The sequence below is a fragment of the Euleptes europaea genome, chromosome 8 (genome assembly GCF_029931775.1).
Source record: "Euleptes europaea isolate rEulEur1 chromosome 8, rEulEur1.hap1, whole genome shotgun sequence".
NCBI classification, from domain to species: Eukaryota; Metazoa; Chordata; class Lepidosauria; order Squamata; family Sphaerodactylidae; genus Euleptes; species Euleptes europaea.
The window spans coordinates 88,641,346-88,659,097 of record NC_079319.1 but is presented as its reverse complement, the minus strand read 5'-3'; the positions used below and the strand labels follow the sequence as shown (position 1 = coordinate 88,659,097).

General features: G+C 43.7%; 1 protein-coding gene across 2 annotated transcripts in view; it reads left to right on the top strand.

The window, feature by feature from the left end:
- CDH10 (cadherin 10) overlaps positions 1–17,135 on the top strand; it is a 120,650-nt gene extending 103,515 nt beyond the window's left edge. The window contains exons 7-11 of one of the 2 annotated variants that reach the window (XM_056854105.1): positions 3,228–3,364; positions 6,545–6,666; positions 13,580–13,688; positions 15,541–15,792; positions 16,425–17,135. In XM_056854105.1, the coding sequence (XP_056710083.1) occupies positions 3,228–3,364; positions 6,545–6,666; positions 13,580–13,688; positions 15,541–15,792; positions 16,425–16,912 (1,108 nt within the window). In that variant the 3' untranslated portion in view covers positions 16,913–17,135. Of the gene's footprint in view, positions 1–3,227; positions 3,365–6,544; positions 6,667–13,579; positions 13,689–15,540; positions 15,793–16,418 lie in introns of both variants that reach the window. The other variant, XM_056854104.1, reaches the window with a different exon arrangement.
- Positions 17,136–17,752: the final 617 nt, after the last annotated feature.

Sequence of the window (17,752 nt, the reverse complement as noted above, 5' to 3'; positions counted from 1 at the left end):
CTAATTTTCTTTGATTGTTCTCTTTTAACTCATTTGAGTTTGTTCTATTCACTTGAATCTGCTGTTGATTTTGTTAGTTTTAAATTGTTTAGATCAGGGATTTTGATTCTATTGTTCTTTATTTTAAAAACTTGGTGTAAAATTTTGTACCATAAACTGTATAGAGACACTTGTTAATAAATGGAAGATGCATCACATCAAAGTTGAATTTGAACAAGGACTAACCAGACCAGGTCCTGGAAAATCATATCTGAGTGAAGAGTGAGATCCTGAAACATGTAAAATGATATTCTAGAAGACAGGATTTGTGAGCACATGCAGTGCCTTTTTCTGAGGGTATGACCCCAAGGAACACTCAAGTCCTAAGTTCATTTGAGTAATTAAATGCAACTTTTCTCTTTGCGATATTCATGATATTCACAGGTGAAACAGATCCATAAGAGCAGTAAAAGCTCTGTTAACTGGCACCCAGTTAACCAGGAAACCTAAGGGTTGAGCTGGAAAATAAACATTCTTATAAAGTAATATATTTATTAGGTGTACACAATAAAATGGATTAAAACACTGGGCCTGAAATATAGGCTGCATATAAAACCACCAGTATGAACTGTTATAAAATTAATCAACACCATTGATGATATGCATATAAAAACGACCAATAGACCATACACATTTCAGCCTCTTAGGCCTTCCTCAGTTGTCAAATTATACAAAGCATGATAATTAAAAACACATCTGGAAGTGCACTTTACTAGGTATTATATTGGAAATATATAAACCTTATATCCTGTGTGGCTAGATGTAAATTAATAACCACAGTCATGGGTCTTTTAGCATTGTAATTTGCTCACATAAGTACCTGGTGCAGATTTTGTGGGTATGTTTCCAGATGTGCCATCACATCAACATGAGCCCAAAATATATTAACCCCGGTTAACCAGCACATTCAGTTATCTGCAATACTGGCTGCCCCTGTCTACTCTCAACAGAGATCGCCAGTGGAGTACTGCTGGATACTATCCTATATTGTATGCCAGAGCTCATTATCTATTAAATAATGTCAACTGTTAGCAAATATCAATAATTGAAATTAAAATTCAAAGTCTAATATCAAACACAATCGAATATCAAATGTAGATCTGTTGTGATGGTAGAGGTGCTTGCCGCTGGTGAAAAGTACCTTCCACTCAAAGGAAGCGCCTCACTCGCAGAACAAACCCACTGGATCCAACCCCATTAATATTTGGAGACTGAGCAGTAAAAGTGAGTTACCAATGTATCTGGTGAGTTACCAATGATTCAGGGTCATTGCTTTCATCAGACAACTTGTTGTGTTCCTTTTCCTTCATACAGCTGAATCGGTGAATTTTGGCAGTAATCAAACTATGGATGTTTATGTATGAGTACTTTCACTCACATTCACCCCCCGTCTGTCTCAGTTGTTCTTGGAGTTATGCATGAGCTTTCCATCCATTAGAGGTGACCTCACTGCCAGCCCTCGCAAATCCCCGACTTCCCATTCCTCTATTAACCAGATTCTTCCCTCTCCCCTGAGCTCAGTCCAAGTGAAATCCCCATGCATAAGGCAAAGTGCGGGACATGGAAGTTTAGTTTCTCTCACAGCCAATTACAAAGCAGTGTGTAAAGAGGCGGGGATTCAAATGCTTCCTGCTTCCTCTGAGCTCTTTCTGAGCAGAAGAAAGGCTTTTTAAAACTGAGGCTTCAATTTCTGCCCCTCCCCTTTTCAGATAACCCCGTTTTTTGTTTTTGTTCTTAAAATGCTTTTTTATGCAGCAATTGGGTTGGGGGGAATTTTCTCTCACAGTAAGCTCTACAAAGTAAGCCAATAAGAAAGCAGCATTTAAAGGGGAGGGGACTTGATTTGAGCTTGGAGACTGCTGGTGCATAGATTCCCAACAGGAAAGTGTGGGTCCATTGAGCAACGAACCTCAGGTAAAACTCCCATGCATAAACAACCTATGTTGTAAAAATGAAGACTTGAGCATTTGTAATGCTCCTCTTTCATTATGTTCTATTGTTTGCATTGTATGATCAAGAGTAGTTGTCTGTCCAGGCAGTTTAGATCTTCCACAGAATGACATCAAATAATTCAGCAATAATAAATAACCTATGTTAATTCATTGCTGAAAAGTAAGATGAAATGGTTCTGCCAACAGAACTAAATAGACAATATTAGATTGCCTGCCCATCCCTGAAGCAAAGACCCCATACATTCAAAGCTGTTTTAAACTGGCTTTATTAACTAACAGCTCATTTGTGTGCATATTAAGCCACCTACCCTTTAGTGCAGGTTACCATATCTACTGGGCTGCCATAAAGGTATGCCCAACATAATTAGGCTTGTCAACCTCCAGGTAGCACCTGGAGATCTCCCACTATTACAGCAGATCTCCAGATGACCAAGAGCAGTTACCCTGGAGAAAATGGCTGCTTTGGAGGGTGGACTCTATGGCATTATAGAATAATAGAGTTGGAAGGGGCCACACAGGCAATCTAGTCCAACCCCCTGCTTAATACATGGGGTTGCCAACTGCCAGGTAGTAGCAGGAGATCTCCTGATAATTCAGCTGATCTCCAGCTGATAGAGATCAGTTCACCTGGAGAAAAATGGCCACTTTGGCAATTGAACTCTATGGCATTGAAGTCCCTCCCCTCCCCAAACCCCGCCCCCAAAATCTCCCGCCGGTTGAGAAGAGGGACCTGGCAACCCTATTAATGCAGGATCAGCCTAGAGCATACCTGACAACTGTTTGTCCAGCCTTTGCTTAAAGACTGCCAGTGAGGGGGAGCTCACCACCTCTCTAGGTAGCTGATTCCACTGTTGAACAACTCTTACTGTAAAAAAATTTCCCCCCAATATTCAGCTAGTACCTCTCTCAGCCCCACCAACCTCACAAGGTGTCTTTTTTGGGGAGAGGAAGGGAAGGCGATTGTAAGCCGCTTTGAGGCTCCTTAAAGGTATAGATAAAGCTGGGTATAAAAACCAGTGCTTCTTCTTCTAATGGGTTTTTTTTGCTTCCAGTTTCTTCACAGTGGAGAAGGAGATATAAGCCTGAATTAAACAAGTCTGACACTCCCTACATTTTTCATCTGTCTGAATTAGGATAACCATAAGAGTACTATTTCATAGCGTGTAAAAAGAAAATGAACATTTTGCCACCATTAAAAAAAAGCCAACTATTTCTGTTTGTTCAATTTTTTTTTAGGTATTCCTTGGATCGCCACACTGATCTTGACAGAATTTTCAACATCCATTCTGGAAATGGGTCTATTTATACTTCCAAGATGCTTGACAGAGAAATATCCCAGTGGCACAATCTTAGTGTAATAGCAGCGGAGATCAGTAAGTTTATTTGTATGGCAAACATAAATTCTTTGGAGGTTTTTAAACAGAGGCTAAATGGCCATCTGTCAGCAATGCTGGTTCTGTGAAGGTAGGCAGATCATGAGAGGGAGGTCAGAAAGGATTGTGTCAGTGTTTGGCTCTCGTGGTCCTTTCTTACATGCCCAGGGTAATGCAGATCACCATATTGGGGTCAGGAAGCAATAGTCCTCCAGGCCAGATTGGCCAGGGATCCTAGAGACTTTTGGGCATGGAATAGGGGTCAGTGGGGGTGTGGAAGGGGAGGTAGTTGTGAATTTCCTGCATTGTGCAGAGGGTTGGACTAGATTACCCTGGTGGTGCCTTCCAACTCTATGATTAGGGTTGCCAAGTCCCCCCTCTCGATCGGTGGGAGGTATCAGGGGGCAGGGCTGGGGCAATCTTGTGTGCACACACATGGGGCTGCGTAAATGCAATGACATCACTTCTGGGTTTACCCCTGGAAGCTCTGCATTGCTGCAGCCACTTTAACACTCAAACCTCCAAAGGTTTGAGTGCTAAAGCAGCTGCGGCAATCTAGTGCTTCCAGGGGTAAACCCAGAAGTGAGGTAATCACATGCACATGGTCGTGTGCCGAGGTGATTGCCACTCTGGAGCAGCCAGATACCACCCACGCACATGAACACATGAAGCTGCCTTATACTGAACCAGATCCTTGGTCCATCGAAGTCAGTATTGTCTACTCAGACCGGCAGCGGCTCTCCAGGGTCTCAAGGTAGAGGTCTTGCACATCACCTACCTTGCCTAGTCCCTTTAACTGGAGATGCTGGGGATTGAACCTGGGACATTCTGCATGCCAAGCAGATGCTCTACTGCTGAGCCACAGCCACTCCCCACCTGGCAACCTTATCTATGATTCTATGAAATTGTAGAATGGAATGGCCCTGTTCCAAGTAGCCCCCTTCTAAGCTTGTTGATTTCAATAAACTTAGTGGGGTTTAACTCTGCGCTGTGAAATTCTTTGACTCTTTGTCTCCCTCATCCAGCAAGGGCCTGCTGGTCAGGGACACAAGCTTCAGTTTACAGGTGCCTAGGACAACTGGGCAGGGATTGCATTTGGTATCAGGCAAGTAGTTCCTCAGTCCAGTCCAGCAGCTGGGACTGCAGTGTGTTTAGCCCTTAACTAGGCAATCAGGGCACTAAACTGCAGGCAGCTCATGATGGGAATCTGGAGTCCACTGGCTTCTCCCCATCAAATAGCTAATTGCTGCAATGACCAATTCTCTGACACAGGACAGCTCATATACAGCTGGATTAAGGCCCATCTGCTTTATAAAGAAACATTTCAGCTGAGGGCCTAACAACACTTGTCTGGGAGTAAGGCATGCTGAACAAAATGGGCCTTACATTTGAGTAGACCTGCTTAGAATTGCTCCCTTCAAGTCCAAGCCTAGCTCTTTTTGTAGGCAGTTTGTTCAACTTTTTAAAAAAACTGTCTCAGGCAAGAATCACTTTCTTCATTTCAAGTGTACCTGATACCTTGTTTATCTTCATTCTTACAAAAGGAATACACAAAACAGCAGGGCTATAAATCAAATGGAGAGTAATTTTCTGTGGAGGAGTGGCAAAGGACTGGTGAAAAGCCAGCATGACGTAAGGGTTAGAGATTTGGACTAGAACCTAGTAGAGCCAAGCTCAAATCCCTACTTCACCATGGAAACTTGGTGGGTGACTTTGGGACAGTCACATTTTCTTAGCCTAACCAACCTACTTCCTAGGTTAGCTGGAGATCTCCTGCTATTACAACTGATCTCCAGCCAATAGACATCAGTTCACCAAGAGAAAATGGCCGCTTTGGCAATTGGACTCTATGGCATTTAAGTCCCTCCCCTTCTCAAACCTTGCCCTCCTCATGCTCCACCCCAAAAACCTCCTGCCGGTGGCAAAGAGGGACCTGGAAACCCTACTCATAGGGTTTAGGGTTGCAAGCAGGCTTGGAGAAATATGTCCTGCCCCTTTAATAGAAGTGTAATATATGGAAATGGAGGTGTGATGTGTGGAAATGGAGAGCCAGCATGGTTTAGTGGTTAAAAGCGGAGGACTCCAATCTGGAGAAATGGGTTCGATTCCCCACTCCTCCACATGAAGCCTGCTGGGTGACCTTGGTCCAGTCACAGTCCTCTCAGAACTCAGCCCAGTTGCTAGAGTTGCCAACCTACAGCTACTAGCTGGAGATCTCCTACTGTTACAACTGATCTCCAGCTGACAGAAATAAGTTCACCTGGAGAAAATGGCCACTTTGACAATTGGACTCTGTGGAATTGAATTCTTTCCCCTTCCTAAACCCTGCCCTCCTCAGGCTCCACCCTTCGCCAGTGGCGAAAAGGGACTTAGCAACCCTACCAATTGATGTGGAAAGATTCAGCAAAAAGAACTCTGATCCCATTGATGAAGCCTAAATAGCAAAACAAATAGGGGCTGTACATGAGAAATAAATCTGCCACCAGTCACCTTACACCCCCCCCCCATTTTTTTTGCTGCCATATCACATAAACAGGGGCAATTCATGTGCTTACAGTGATGTGTGAACTGACCACTGGACTTTCCAGCTACCATGTCCATGCATACTGAGGTAGTACATGCATGGTAAATGAGCCTTTTACCCCTATTTGCACAACATGGCAACCATGCAAATTGAGAGAATCACAGGTAGCTTCTGCTATCATGATGCCCAGCTGGTAGGTCTCCTGCTTGGTATGACAGTGACATCTGACAAAGACTTTACTCTGCAAAGGTTCTTAATAAGAGACCATGCCATGTTAATCTGACCTGGACAGCCCCAGGGTAGTCTGATCTCATCAGATCTCAGAAGCTAAGCAGGGTCGACCCTGGCAAATATTTGGATGGGATTCCACCAAGGAATACCAGAGTCATGATGCAGAGGTAAGCAATGGCAAACAACCTCTGAACATCTCTTGCCTTGAAAACCCCAGCAGGGGTCAACCTAAGTCAGCTGTGACATAACAGCAAAAAAACCCACAGTGTTATTCTCCTGTAGTTGTATGTGGTGAACCTGTGGCATTTGACATTTCCTTGGCCAGTAGAAATTTGCAAAATGAATTTTTTTAACACAAATGTGCAAACGCTTGTGGTTAAGTACGGACAGAAAAGAGACTGCTTTCTTCCTCCTCCTTTTGACAGACAACCCCAAAGAGATGACGCGTGTTTCTGTCTACGTTCGAATCTTGGATGTGAATGACAATGCACCACAATTTGCCGTGTTCTATGATACTTTTGTGTGCGAAAATGCCAGAGCAGGCCAAGTAAGTCATTTCTGTAAATGGTTCAAGTTCTCTAGATTTGTTTTGGGAACAGGTTCAGGTTCAGTTTGCACGTGGGCAAAGGCAGTTACAAGAGTATGTGTGTGTGTGTGTATGTATGTATATGTATGTATATGTGTGTGTGTGTGTGTGTGTATAAATAAATAAATAAATACACACACACACATATAATGCAGTACTGCAGTCCAAAGCTCTGCTCATGACCTGATTCGATCCCGACCGAAATCGGTTTCAGGTAGCCGGCTTAAGGTTGACTCAGCCTTCCATCCTTCCGAGGTCAGTCAAATGAGTACCCAGCTTGCTGGGGTTAAAATGTAGATGACTGTGGAAGGCAATGGCAAACCACTCCATAAACACAGTCTGCCTAGTAAATGTCAGGATGTGACATCACCCCATGATTCAATAATAACCTGGTGCTTGCACAGGGGACTATCTTTACACACACACACACACACACACACAATCATTGATAAAAGTTAGAGTTATGTTTTACTCTAACCCAGTGGTTCCCAAACTGGTGCTCCATGAAACATTTCCTAGTGCTCCTTGAAGTGATTGGAAAGAAAAATACTACTCTCATTTGGTTTAGTATATAGGTGTTAGGTGAAAATTAGTGCTCCGTGATGAATTTCTCTCCTGAAAAGTGCTCCATGACTCAAAACGTTTGGGAACCACTGCAGTCTATCCCACTGGAACGTATCTTAAAACTGAACAAAGAACATTGTTAAAAGTTTGACATTCAAGAATCTAGAATTTCAATAACAAAATAAACTCCATAACCACTCAGAACTTGATGCCACAGCTATGAAATAAAAGAAACCCTAATTCTAAAATCTCAAGCCTGTTACAATTTTGGTCCCAATTTTTAAGCGTTTGCCTACATAAGGTTCACCTTTGTGGACAGGAGATCCCACTTCACATCAAGCTCTTGTGAACAGAATTTTGGGAGCAGGCGCTGAGTCTCTTGTCTTTACTCCTTAAGACTGAAAGATGGCTTTTGAGAGCAGCTTAGGAAAGAGGGGAAATGACTGGCAGGGAATCAGATTCCAGCCTTGCCGGGTACCACTTCCAAAACACATCAACATGCAAATTACCAAATGACTTTTCTTGTCTTTCCTCAGAAAAGCTTTTGTGCTCTTCAAACTTCAAGGCGTTTCATTTTTTGTTTTTTCTCCAGTGTTTGTTTGGCTGTTTTTCAGATTTGTCTTAAAAGACAATCTCTTAATTGCATTCCACGCTGCTGTGGTGGAGGAAAGCACGATATGTTACCACCAGTAATTTGTAATCAAATTTGATTTATTTTTTTTAAAGAGCATCCTTTGCTACAGACGTTGATTGTGCTTTGACTTGACATGCATGGTGTTCCGAAACACCACTGCCGGCATTCTATTTTTATGCAAATGGAGGTTTATCTCAAAACTGCCTTCTGAAGGCAAATCACAGAAAAGCATAAAAAGCAGTTCCTATCAGAAGGGCAAGCATTTATTTTGCTTTGCCTCTTTGCGGCATGCTTTCAGCTGCTCTTTGATCAATGGGAAATGACTTTGCCATTAGGGACTGTTGCAACTCACAATTTGGCATCTGAAAACAAAAGCAGTGTTAGAGGTGGCAGGAAAGAGTGGAAGAGCAGTTGTGGGAAAGGGCGAACATAAGAAAGAACCTGCATTTGAACAGGCAGCAAGATTTTCTGCTTGCGAATGAAGGAAATTGTTTATCTACACAGACAGACAGAACAAACAGTATCAGAGACTCTGAAACTGAGTAACTAATTTGGAACAAAACATTATTTAGCCATGATTTGTGAAAAAAGCCCATCTCCTGAACAATGTGAAAGGGAGGGGTCAGGCTGAGACCCCTTTCTCACCGTTTAGCCTACAAAAGAAGTCAAACTTGACCAGCTCTTTGTCATTCTGGGGAAAGAGATCAGGCTTTCCACTTGTGGTTGCCATCTTCGTCTTTCTTTGGAATGACCCAGAGCGGCTCTGTTGTTTGTTTCTCTGTCAAATTGAGTGTGGGGTTTTGTTAAATCTGTCAAGTATTATTCTTCTCTTTGCCTTTATTTGTAAGTTCAAATAAATCTATCTGCTTTACTGTTATATGCTTGTGTGTGGATTGGTCCTAAGTCTATGGTCTGTGTTTCTATCACATTCTCTGGGCTTTGCTTTGGTAAGTTGCAGGCAGAGAGATTCCAATGTAAAAGAACCAAGGGAAGGGAAAAGGGAAATTCTCCCCACACTCATATAATAGGCCTGCTCCTCTGATATTGGAGAGAATAGGTATGCATCATGACTAGTATCCATTTTTACTAGTAGCCATGGATAGCCCTCTCCTCCATGAACATGCCCACTCCCCTCTTAAAGCCTTCCAAGTTGGCAGCCATCCCCACATCCTGGGGTAGGGAGTTCCACAATTTAACTATGCTGTTGTTTTAACTTGGTGTGAGTTTTCCTGCTCACATTCGCCCCACCTTCCAAGCTGAATTTCCACCCAGAAGTGTGTGGATTCTAAAGGTGATTACACACCAAAAAGCTTTCTGCTGCATTGTGAGACTATGGCTCAGTGGTAAAGCGGCTTCTTTGAATGCAAAATATCTCAAGTTCAGTCCTTGGCAATAAAAGGATCAGATAGCAGGTGCTGGGAACAGGGCTGCCAACCTTCAGGTGGTGCCTGGAGATCTCCTGGGATTCCAACTGATCTCTAGATGATCAGTTCACCTGGAGAAAAAAAGCCACTTCAGGAGGTGGACAGTGTTGCTGGTGACACATCACCATCACTTCCGGTGCTCAGCATAAGTGATGATGTCCTGTTGCCAGTGGCACATAAAAACTCTGGTATTTGAGCAAAACCTCTATGGTAAAAATGACTTCTACCATAGAGGTTTTGCCCAAATACCAGGAGTCTGATGACAGTACCCAGGTACAGATGAAAGCCCCAAGCATTCACTGAATATGAGGGTAGGGAAAGCCAGCACAAGGACAAGCACATGAGCGACCCCTCCCTGTGATCAGTGGCACTTAGGGTTGCCAGGTCCTTCTTCACCACTGGCAGGAGATTTTTGGGGCCAGATGAGAGTGGAGTTTGGGGAGGGGAGTGACTTCAAGGCCATAGAGTCCAATTGCCAAAGCAGCCATTTTCTCCAGGGGAACTGATCTCTATCCGCTGGAGATCAGTTGTAACAGCAGGGGATCTCCAGCCGGTACCTGTAGGTTGGCAACTCTAGGGGCATTGCTTTCCAGACATTGCTGATCACCAGGGGTGGGGGAGCCCCTGTTTTGGGGCTTCTCCCGCCCCCAAGCTGTTCATCTGGCTGGTGGGGTGACTTACCTAGGCCACTGTTGCTGGTGACACATCACCATCACTTCCGGTGCTCAGCATAAGTGATGATGTCCCGTTGCCAGTGACACTGGTATTTGGGCAAAACCTCTATGGTAAAAATGACTTCTACCATAGAGGTTTTGCCCAAATACCAGAGCTTCCCTAATGCCTGGAGATTTTTGGGGTGGAGCCTGAGGAGGGCAAGGTTTGGGGAGGGGAGGGACTTCAATGCCATAGAGTCCAATTGGCAAAGTGGTGAACTGATCTCTATCAGCTGGAGATCAGTTGTAATGGCAGGAGATGTCCCGCTAGTTCCTGGAGGTTGGTAACCCTAGGTAACTGGCAACCCTCCTTGAAGGTCAGGTAGGATAAAAATGAACTTGTGGCCAGAAATTGTGCCTTTGGGTTGTATACCTAATACATAGGGTTGCCAACCTCCAGGTAGTATCTGGAATCTGCTATTACAACTGATCTCCAGCCGATAGAGATCAGATCACCTGGAAAAAATGGCCGCTTTGGCAATTGGACTCTATGGCATTGAAGTCCCTCCCCTCCCCAAACCCCGCTTTCCTCAGGCTCCACCCCAAAAACCTCCCACTGGTGGCAAAGTGGGACTTGGCAACCCTACTAGTACATAGGGCAATTCAGGGGTATACAACAATAGTCATTCAATGTAGAAATAAGTGCTCAGCCTAAGTGCTCTGAAACACAGGGGAGGGATGCTTCCTCCTTCTTTAATTGTCTGTAACTGTGCCATACCAGTCAAATGACCTAATCTGGGTAGCAAAGATTAGTACGGCAATTTCTACACAAATATTAAGGAAGGATAGGTGGAAATATTCAGCACAGGAAATGACATTTCTACTTAAATGTCATTTTAAAGTATATGCTGGAGGGGGGAGGATAAAGATGGAGATAATGTCAGCGTTTTTACTCTTTAAACAGTTGTAATATCTTAAAGGATTACTAACCACCTGAACCTCTGAGCTGCCTTCTATGGTAAAGTGATTCTAAGGTTCAGTTCAGACATAACAGATAAATGATGTGTGTGTCCATCATGGCACAAAGCTGTTTGATTGTCCAGTGACTCCCTCCTGCTTCCCCTCCCGCTTTCTTCACATGGCACTAGGGTTGCCAATCTCCAGGTGGTGGCTGGAGATCTCCTGGTATTACAACTGATCTCAGTTCCCCTGGAGAAAATAGCTGCTTTAGAGGGTGGAGTCTTTGGCATTATACCCTGCCGAGGTCCCTCCCCTATCCAAACCCCACCCTCCCTTGACTCCACTCCCAAAATATCCAGGTATTTCCCAACCCAGAGCAGTCAACCCTACATGGTAAACTGAGACTGAAGCCAGAAGTCTTCAACTCACTCCAGCTTTTCATGACATGGGGTCTCCAGCTCCTGGTTGGGAAATACCTGGAGATTTTGGAGGTGGAGCCTGAGGAGAGGGGGGTATGGAGAGGAGAGGGACTTCAATGCCATAGAGTCCAATTACCAAAGCGGCCATTTTCTCCAGGGGAACTGATTTCTGTCATCTGGAGATCAGTTGTAACAGCAAGAGATCTCCAGCCACCACCTGGTGGTTGGCAACACTACAACCACAGCTAAAACATTTGGTATAGCAGCGGCATCTGTGATCTGATTTGACAGATTGGAGTGAGCAAGGCCAGAAGGGACAGAAACATTGCCTGAGTACTCCAGGATTGCCAGCCTCCAGGAAGGGCCTGGAGATCTTGTGGATTCACAACTGATCTCCAGACTATATAGAGTAATCCCCCTGGAAAAAATGGCTGCTTTGGATGGTGGACTCTATGTCATTGAACACTGCTGAGGTCCCTCCCCTCCCCTCCCCAAACCCTCCCCTCCCCAGGCTCCACTCCATAGTGGCCAACCTCCAGGTGGTGGCTGGAGCTTTCCTGGGATTACAACTGATCTCCAGGTGACAGAGATCAGTTCACGTGGAGAAAATGGCTGCTTTTGAAGGTGAGCTGTATGGTGTTATACCCTGCTGAGGTTCCTCCCCTCCCCAAACCCCACCTTTCACAGGCTCCACCCCCCAAATCTCTAGGTATTTCACAATTCAGAGCTGGCAACACTACTTGACCCCCAAATCTCCACTAATTTCTCAATCCACAGTTGGCAACCCTAGTACTCAGTGACTGACTCCTGCATTATCCAAAATACAGGGAAACACTCCTCTTTCCTAGTGTGAACATATGCTTTGGAGGAGTCCTCCCTTTAAGCCTCTCCTCTGCTATCTACTATTTTCCCAAATCTTGGCTTGCCCACAGTCATGAGCAGTTGCAGTGACAAAACGAAAGCCATTGCAAAAATCTTTCTTGCTAATCACACTGGGTGAAAGGAGATTAAGGAGCCCTTTGAAGTTAATAGGTTTGGAAGAAGGTGGTTAATGCTCCTAACAGTGCTGGGGAGAGGGAGTAGTCCTCAAAATCAAAGGCCAGAAGAAAAGCCTTTGGAATCCATGTTTGGTTCCTGGTCTCTATCACTGTTCTGTGATTGACAGTACAATCTTAAGTAGGGTTGCACATATCAATAAACCTGAACCGAAAATAAACCTGAATTGAGCTGTTTCATACATTTTCGGGTTTCAGTTTTACCGAATGCCAAAACCTGGGGATCTCCCTGAAGCTGAATAGGCAATTCCCAAAAAAGCTGAATAATTATTCAGCTTTTTGGGTTCGACTACTCCCCTTTGCTGAGATGCACTGCTCTGTGCTTTTTCTCATTTTTCTATCTTTTTTTGACTGGTTTTGTTAGGACCTCATATTTGGGGCCCTTTTGAGGTTAGGGTCATGTAATTGGACCCAACTTGGTCTGACCAACCATTCAGTGGGTTGATCTGGATCAAGCATAAGGGTTTTTTAAAAGACGGGGCTCACCAAGTCTTGTCCAGACATCATACATCATCTTGTCCAGACAAATCCCCATACACTATTGTGGACCCAAAATTTCCGATAAACCCGGTAATAAGTCAAATACTGATATTTACCGGTATGGGTATTCGACTTATTCTGGGTTTATTAAAAAAAAAAAAAAAAAAAAAAAACAGGCCCAATAAACCTGAACTTGAAATGTACTGATTTTTTTTTTGCACTACCCTAATCCTAAGTATAGCTGTATCCTTCTTAAGCCCATTGATTTCAGTGGAATTTGTTTGTTTCCCGTCAAGTTTGCAGCCAACTTATGGTGACCCTGTATGGTTTTGATGGTATGAGACATTCAGAGGTGGATTGACATTGCCTGCCTCTGCATTGTGACCTTGGTACTCCTTGGTGGTCTCCTATCCAAATACTCCCATCCAACCTGCTTAGCTTCCGAGCTCTGATGAGATCAGGCTAGCCTGGGCTATTGAGGTCAGTGGACTTAAAAGGGTATAACTCTGTTTAGGATTGCGGTGCTGGTGTGTATCTGATGTACTCTTTCATGTTTAATGAAGATAACGTGTGGCACTGTGAATTAAGGGCTATTTTACATGCAGCATTTGAGACCACTGAGGTTTCTCTCATCAGACAACCATGTGACAAATGTCAGGTGAATTCTTTCTCTCTTTCTCCACAGCTCATACAAACTATAAGTGCGATAGATAAAGATGACCCCCTTGGCGGACAAAAGTTTTTCTTCAGTTTAGCTGCTGTGAATCCCAACTTCACAGTCCAGGATAGTGAAGGTATAATGCATATCTAGATGTGAAGATGTTTAATGGTGGATGTATTTTCCCCTAATATTAGTTATGGGAGTCCCGGGTTGCATCCTGCATTTTGTTTCAGGGAAAGTCTCCTTCCACTGGGATAAAGTTCTTCAAGTGGAATGGATCCACAAGATCCAATTCCCTGGCTGCAAAAAGTTGCAATATATCACATGGAAGGGAGGAGATGGTACTTTCTGGTCCAGTGAATCATGTTGATGAAACCATTTCTTGATCAGCAGTAATTTGTTTGTACTCTGCAGATACTCATTAGCCTATAAGATCTGTCATGCTGAACAACATACGTAGTACAATCCTATGCAGAATCACTCCACTAACTCTTCATAGGATTGTACTCTAAAGGTCCTTTTAGCCAAGCATTGTGGTTTCCACAATGGATAGCCAGTGTTCTGGGAAGCTCAACCGCAGGTCATCGAAATAAACAGCCCTGCCTTTTCATTTGACCCTGTGTGTATCTGATGATCAGAGGTATACCTGGTGGCTCCATTTAGCCATTCTGGATAATAACTAATAAGAGCATGAATTGATATGGATCATAGAATCATAAAAGTTGGAAGGGGCCATACAGGCCATCTAGTCCAACCCCTGCTCAATGCTGGGCACTATCATGAATTAATCTTACAATAATTTTCTAATCCTTCTAGAAAGTTTTCCTTTAAAAAAATCCAGTGGTACTAAGGGCCCAGCTGGACGTAATGGGAGAATATCTAATCTACCCATCATATCTAATTTAGTCCTGAGCTGTCTAAAAGGTTTCAGTGATCAGTGGATACCACTGGGGTTTCAGTACACTAGATGATTGCTGCTTGTCTGTGATTTGGTGGCAACAGTGTCTATCGGATGTTGGCAGATCTAATTAGACTCAAGCCCATTTTAGACATTACGATGAAGCATACTGAGAGTCTGTGAATCATGCATGTTATTCATGTAATGGTAACAATGTGCAGATCATAGAATCATAGAGTTGGAAGGGGCCATACAGGTCATCTAGTCCAACCCCCTGCTTAATGCAGGATCAGCCTAGAGCATCCCTGACGAGTGCCTGCCCAGCCTCTGCTTAAAGACTGCCAGTGAGGGGGAGCTCAACACTTCCATAGGTAGCTGATTCAGTGTCAAACAACTCTTACTGTAAAAACTTTTTCCCTAATATCCAGCCAGTACCTTTCCTCCCGCAATTAAAACACATTATTGTGAGTCCTATCCTCTGCTACCAACAGGAACAGCTCCCTGCCCTCCTCTAAGTGGCAGCCCTTCAAATACCTAAAGGGAGCAATCTTGAGGAGACAGCGATGTGAAACCCTTATTTTTTAAAAGGTTCTGATTCACGTGAACCAAAGCTGAAAATCCATGCTCCACCCCTTTCAGACAACATGGCAATCACATATTTGAAGGCTCTGCACCTGGTACATGTGGACTGTAATGATTGAAAAGAGCTCTTTAAAAAAAAAAGATATGGAACGTGTGAAGGTCCCTAAGAAATTTCACTCCTTTTATTGCCTTCTTTTGGCTCTCTGCACAAGTCCTCAGTATTACCTCTGAGGAGGAATCTCCAGATTTGCACTGAATTTCCTGTACAACAAAAGCCAGTGAATGCTAAGAATGTGCTGAACCTCACCAAGATATTTCAGTATTCTTACTTGAAATTCTTTGGGCTTAAGTTGACCTTTCTGAGGAACCCCCAAGTGGAGGAACCCCCAAGTCCACTCCTGGTTCCAAATCTAGTTCAGTTCTATTGGTATGCTCAGTATGTTATAAGGTATAAAATCTGTAACCTGGTTGTAATATATGCATTCTTTATGATTAATTGGTCTAGATAATACTGCCCGCATTTTGACGAGAAGGAATGGCTTTAGTCGGCATGAAATAAGCACCTACCTCCTGCCAGTGGTGATATCAGACAACGACTACCCCATCCAAAGTAGCACTGGCACACTGACCATCAGAGTGTGTGCCTGTGACAGCCGGGGAAACATGCAGACCTGTAATGCTGAGGCTCTGCTCCTTCCAGCGGGTCTCAGCACCGGAGCTCTCGTCGCCATTCTGCTCTGCATCATTATCCTGCTGGGTAAGTTACAGGGGAAAGCATCATCAACTACATGAAATCTTACCGTAGAGCAAGGGGTCCTCGACATGGTGTCCGCCAACACTTTTTCTGGCCCCCACCAAGTGTTTGTTAGGAAGTGGGTGGGCCCCAGCAGGGGTCTCCAAATTTTTTGAGCCTGTGGAACATTTGGAATTTTGACATTGAATGGTGGGCGCAGCAACAAAATGACTGCCACAACATGGCTTCTACATGAGGCAGAGCCAGCTGCAAAATGATTGCCACAGCTTAACTTCAGTAACAGGTGCAGATCCTTGTGCTGTGCTGGCAACTGTGGCCAAAGCAACATTTAAAAAAATCTGCACAGCCAATCAAATCTCCCATAGTCAACCAGAGGCCTTACTGGGCAAAAGCCCTACCTGGCCCCACTCACTTCTTAAAAACACTTAGTGGACACCATTTGGGGACCCTGCATTCGGAGGTAACCTGCACTAAATTAGGGAGGACAGTCTTGATAATTGTTTTCTGATCAGCCATTCCTAAAACCTCACTTAATCCATATCTGGTGTCTTGTGTCTTCATTCAGGAGTTGGGTGGGAATTGCAAACTGCAGTCCTCAGTGAAAACCTGTTCTTTCTTTTTTTTCCAAGTTATAGTGGTGTTGTTTGCTGCTCTGAAGAGGCAGCGAAAGAAAGAGCCTCTGATCTTGTCCAAGGAGGACATCAGAGACAACATTGTGAGTTACAACGATGAAGGCGGTGGTGAAGAGGACACACAAGCTTTTGATATTGGCACGTTGAGAAACCCTGCTGCTATTGAAGATAAGAAGCTCCGTCGAGACATTATACCAGAAACCTTATTTATACCACGGAGGACTCCTTCCGCTCCAGACAATACGGATGTCCGAGATTTCATTAACCAAAGGCTAAAAGAGCATGATAATGACCCTTCCGCCCCCCCGTATGACTCCCTGGCAACCTACGCCTATGAAGGAAATGATTCTATAGCTGAATCCTTGAGTTCTTTAGAGTCTGGCACTACCGAGGGAGACCAAAACTATGATTACCTCAAGGAATGGGGGCCTCGGTTTAATAAGCTTGCGGAGATGTATGGTGGAGGTGAAAGCGATAAGGACACTTCGTAACTACAGTAGGATATACAGTTGTGGGGTTTTTTTTGTCCATTTGAGAGGAAGTAACTTTACAGACACCTTCTCCACATTGACAATATTTGATGTTCAGGAACCTTCTCCTGCCACGCAGCACAATGGTTTCTCTTTCTCATTTTGTTTCGAATTTTGCTCATTCATGTCCTTTATTCTTTCTTGTAGGATGTCACATGGAATATATGCAGCATTTTATTTAACCCCCCCCCCCTTCCAAAAGCCAAAGCTACTGAAATTCAGTACCATCCATTTTATTAAGGAAAAGATACAATATGCTTGAGCAGGATTGCAGTCTCTCGAGCAACCTTAGGTACAAATTTCTACACTTTCGAGTTCAGCTTTTTAAAAGCCCCAACCACGATCCACAAAGGGTTATGCATGCATCTTTCACATGCACCATATCTTTTGTAGAATTGTTTTAAAAAAATAGGAACTGCCTACATGAGTTACCTAGACTACTCTGAAATATTTGCATAGAGAGCCCTTCCACTAGACTCTGCAAGCCTTGAAAATAGACTGTTCTCTTTAAATACAAAATGACTCTTCTTAATAAGAATGCCCACCAGATTTTTAAGTATTGACTGGCACCATTTGGAGTTGTTATTTTTTCCCTGTTTTGTTGTTTTCTTGAAATTCTTCCAAGTTTAAAAAAATAACTGTTTTCAGATTTTGATGAGAGTGCTTTTAAAGTAGAAATGCCAGTGGCACATCCTTTTTACTTTCTCATTTTAAATTATTATCCCACATAAAATTCCTAGATTGCTCTTCAAACCCCCAGAGCATAAAAATCAGTCTGGGATACTGATACACATCTCCTTC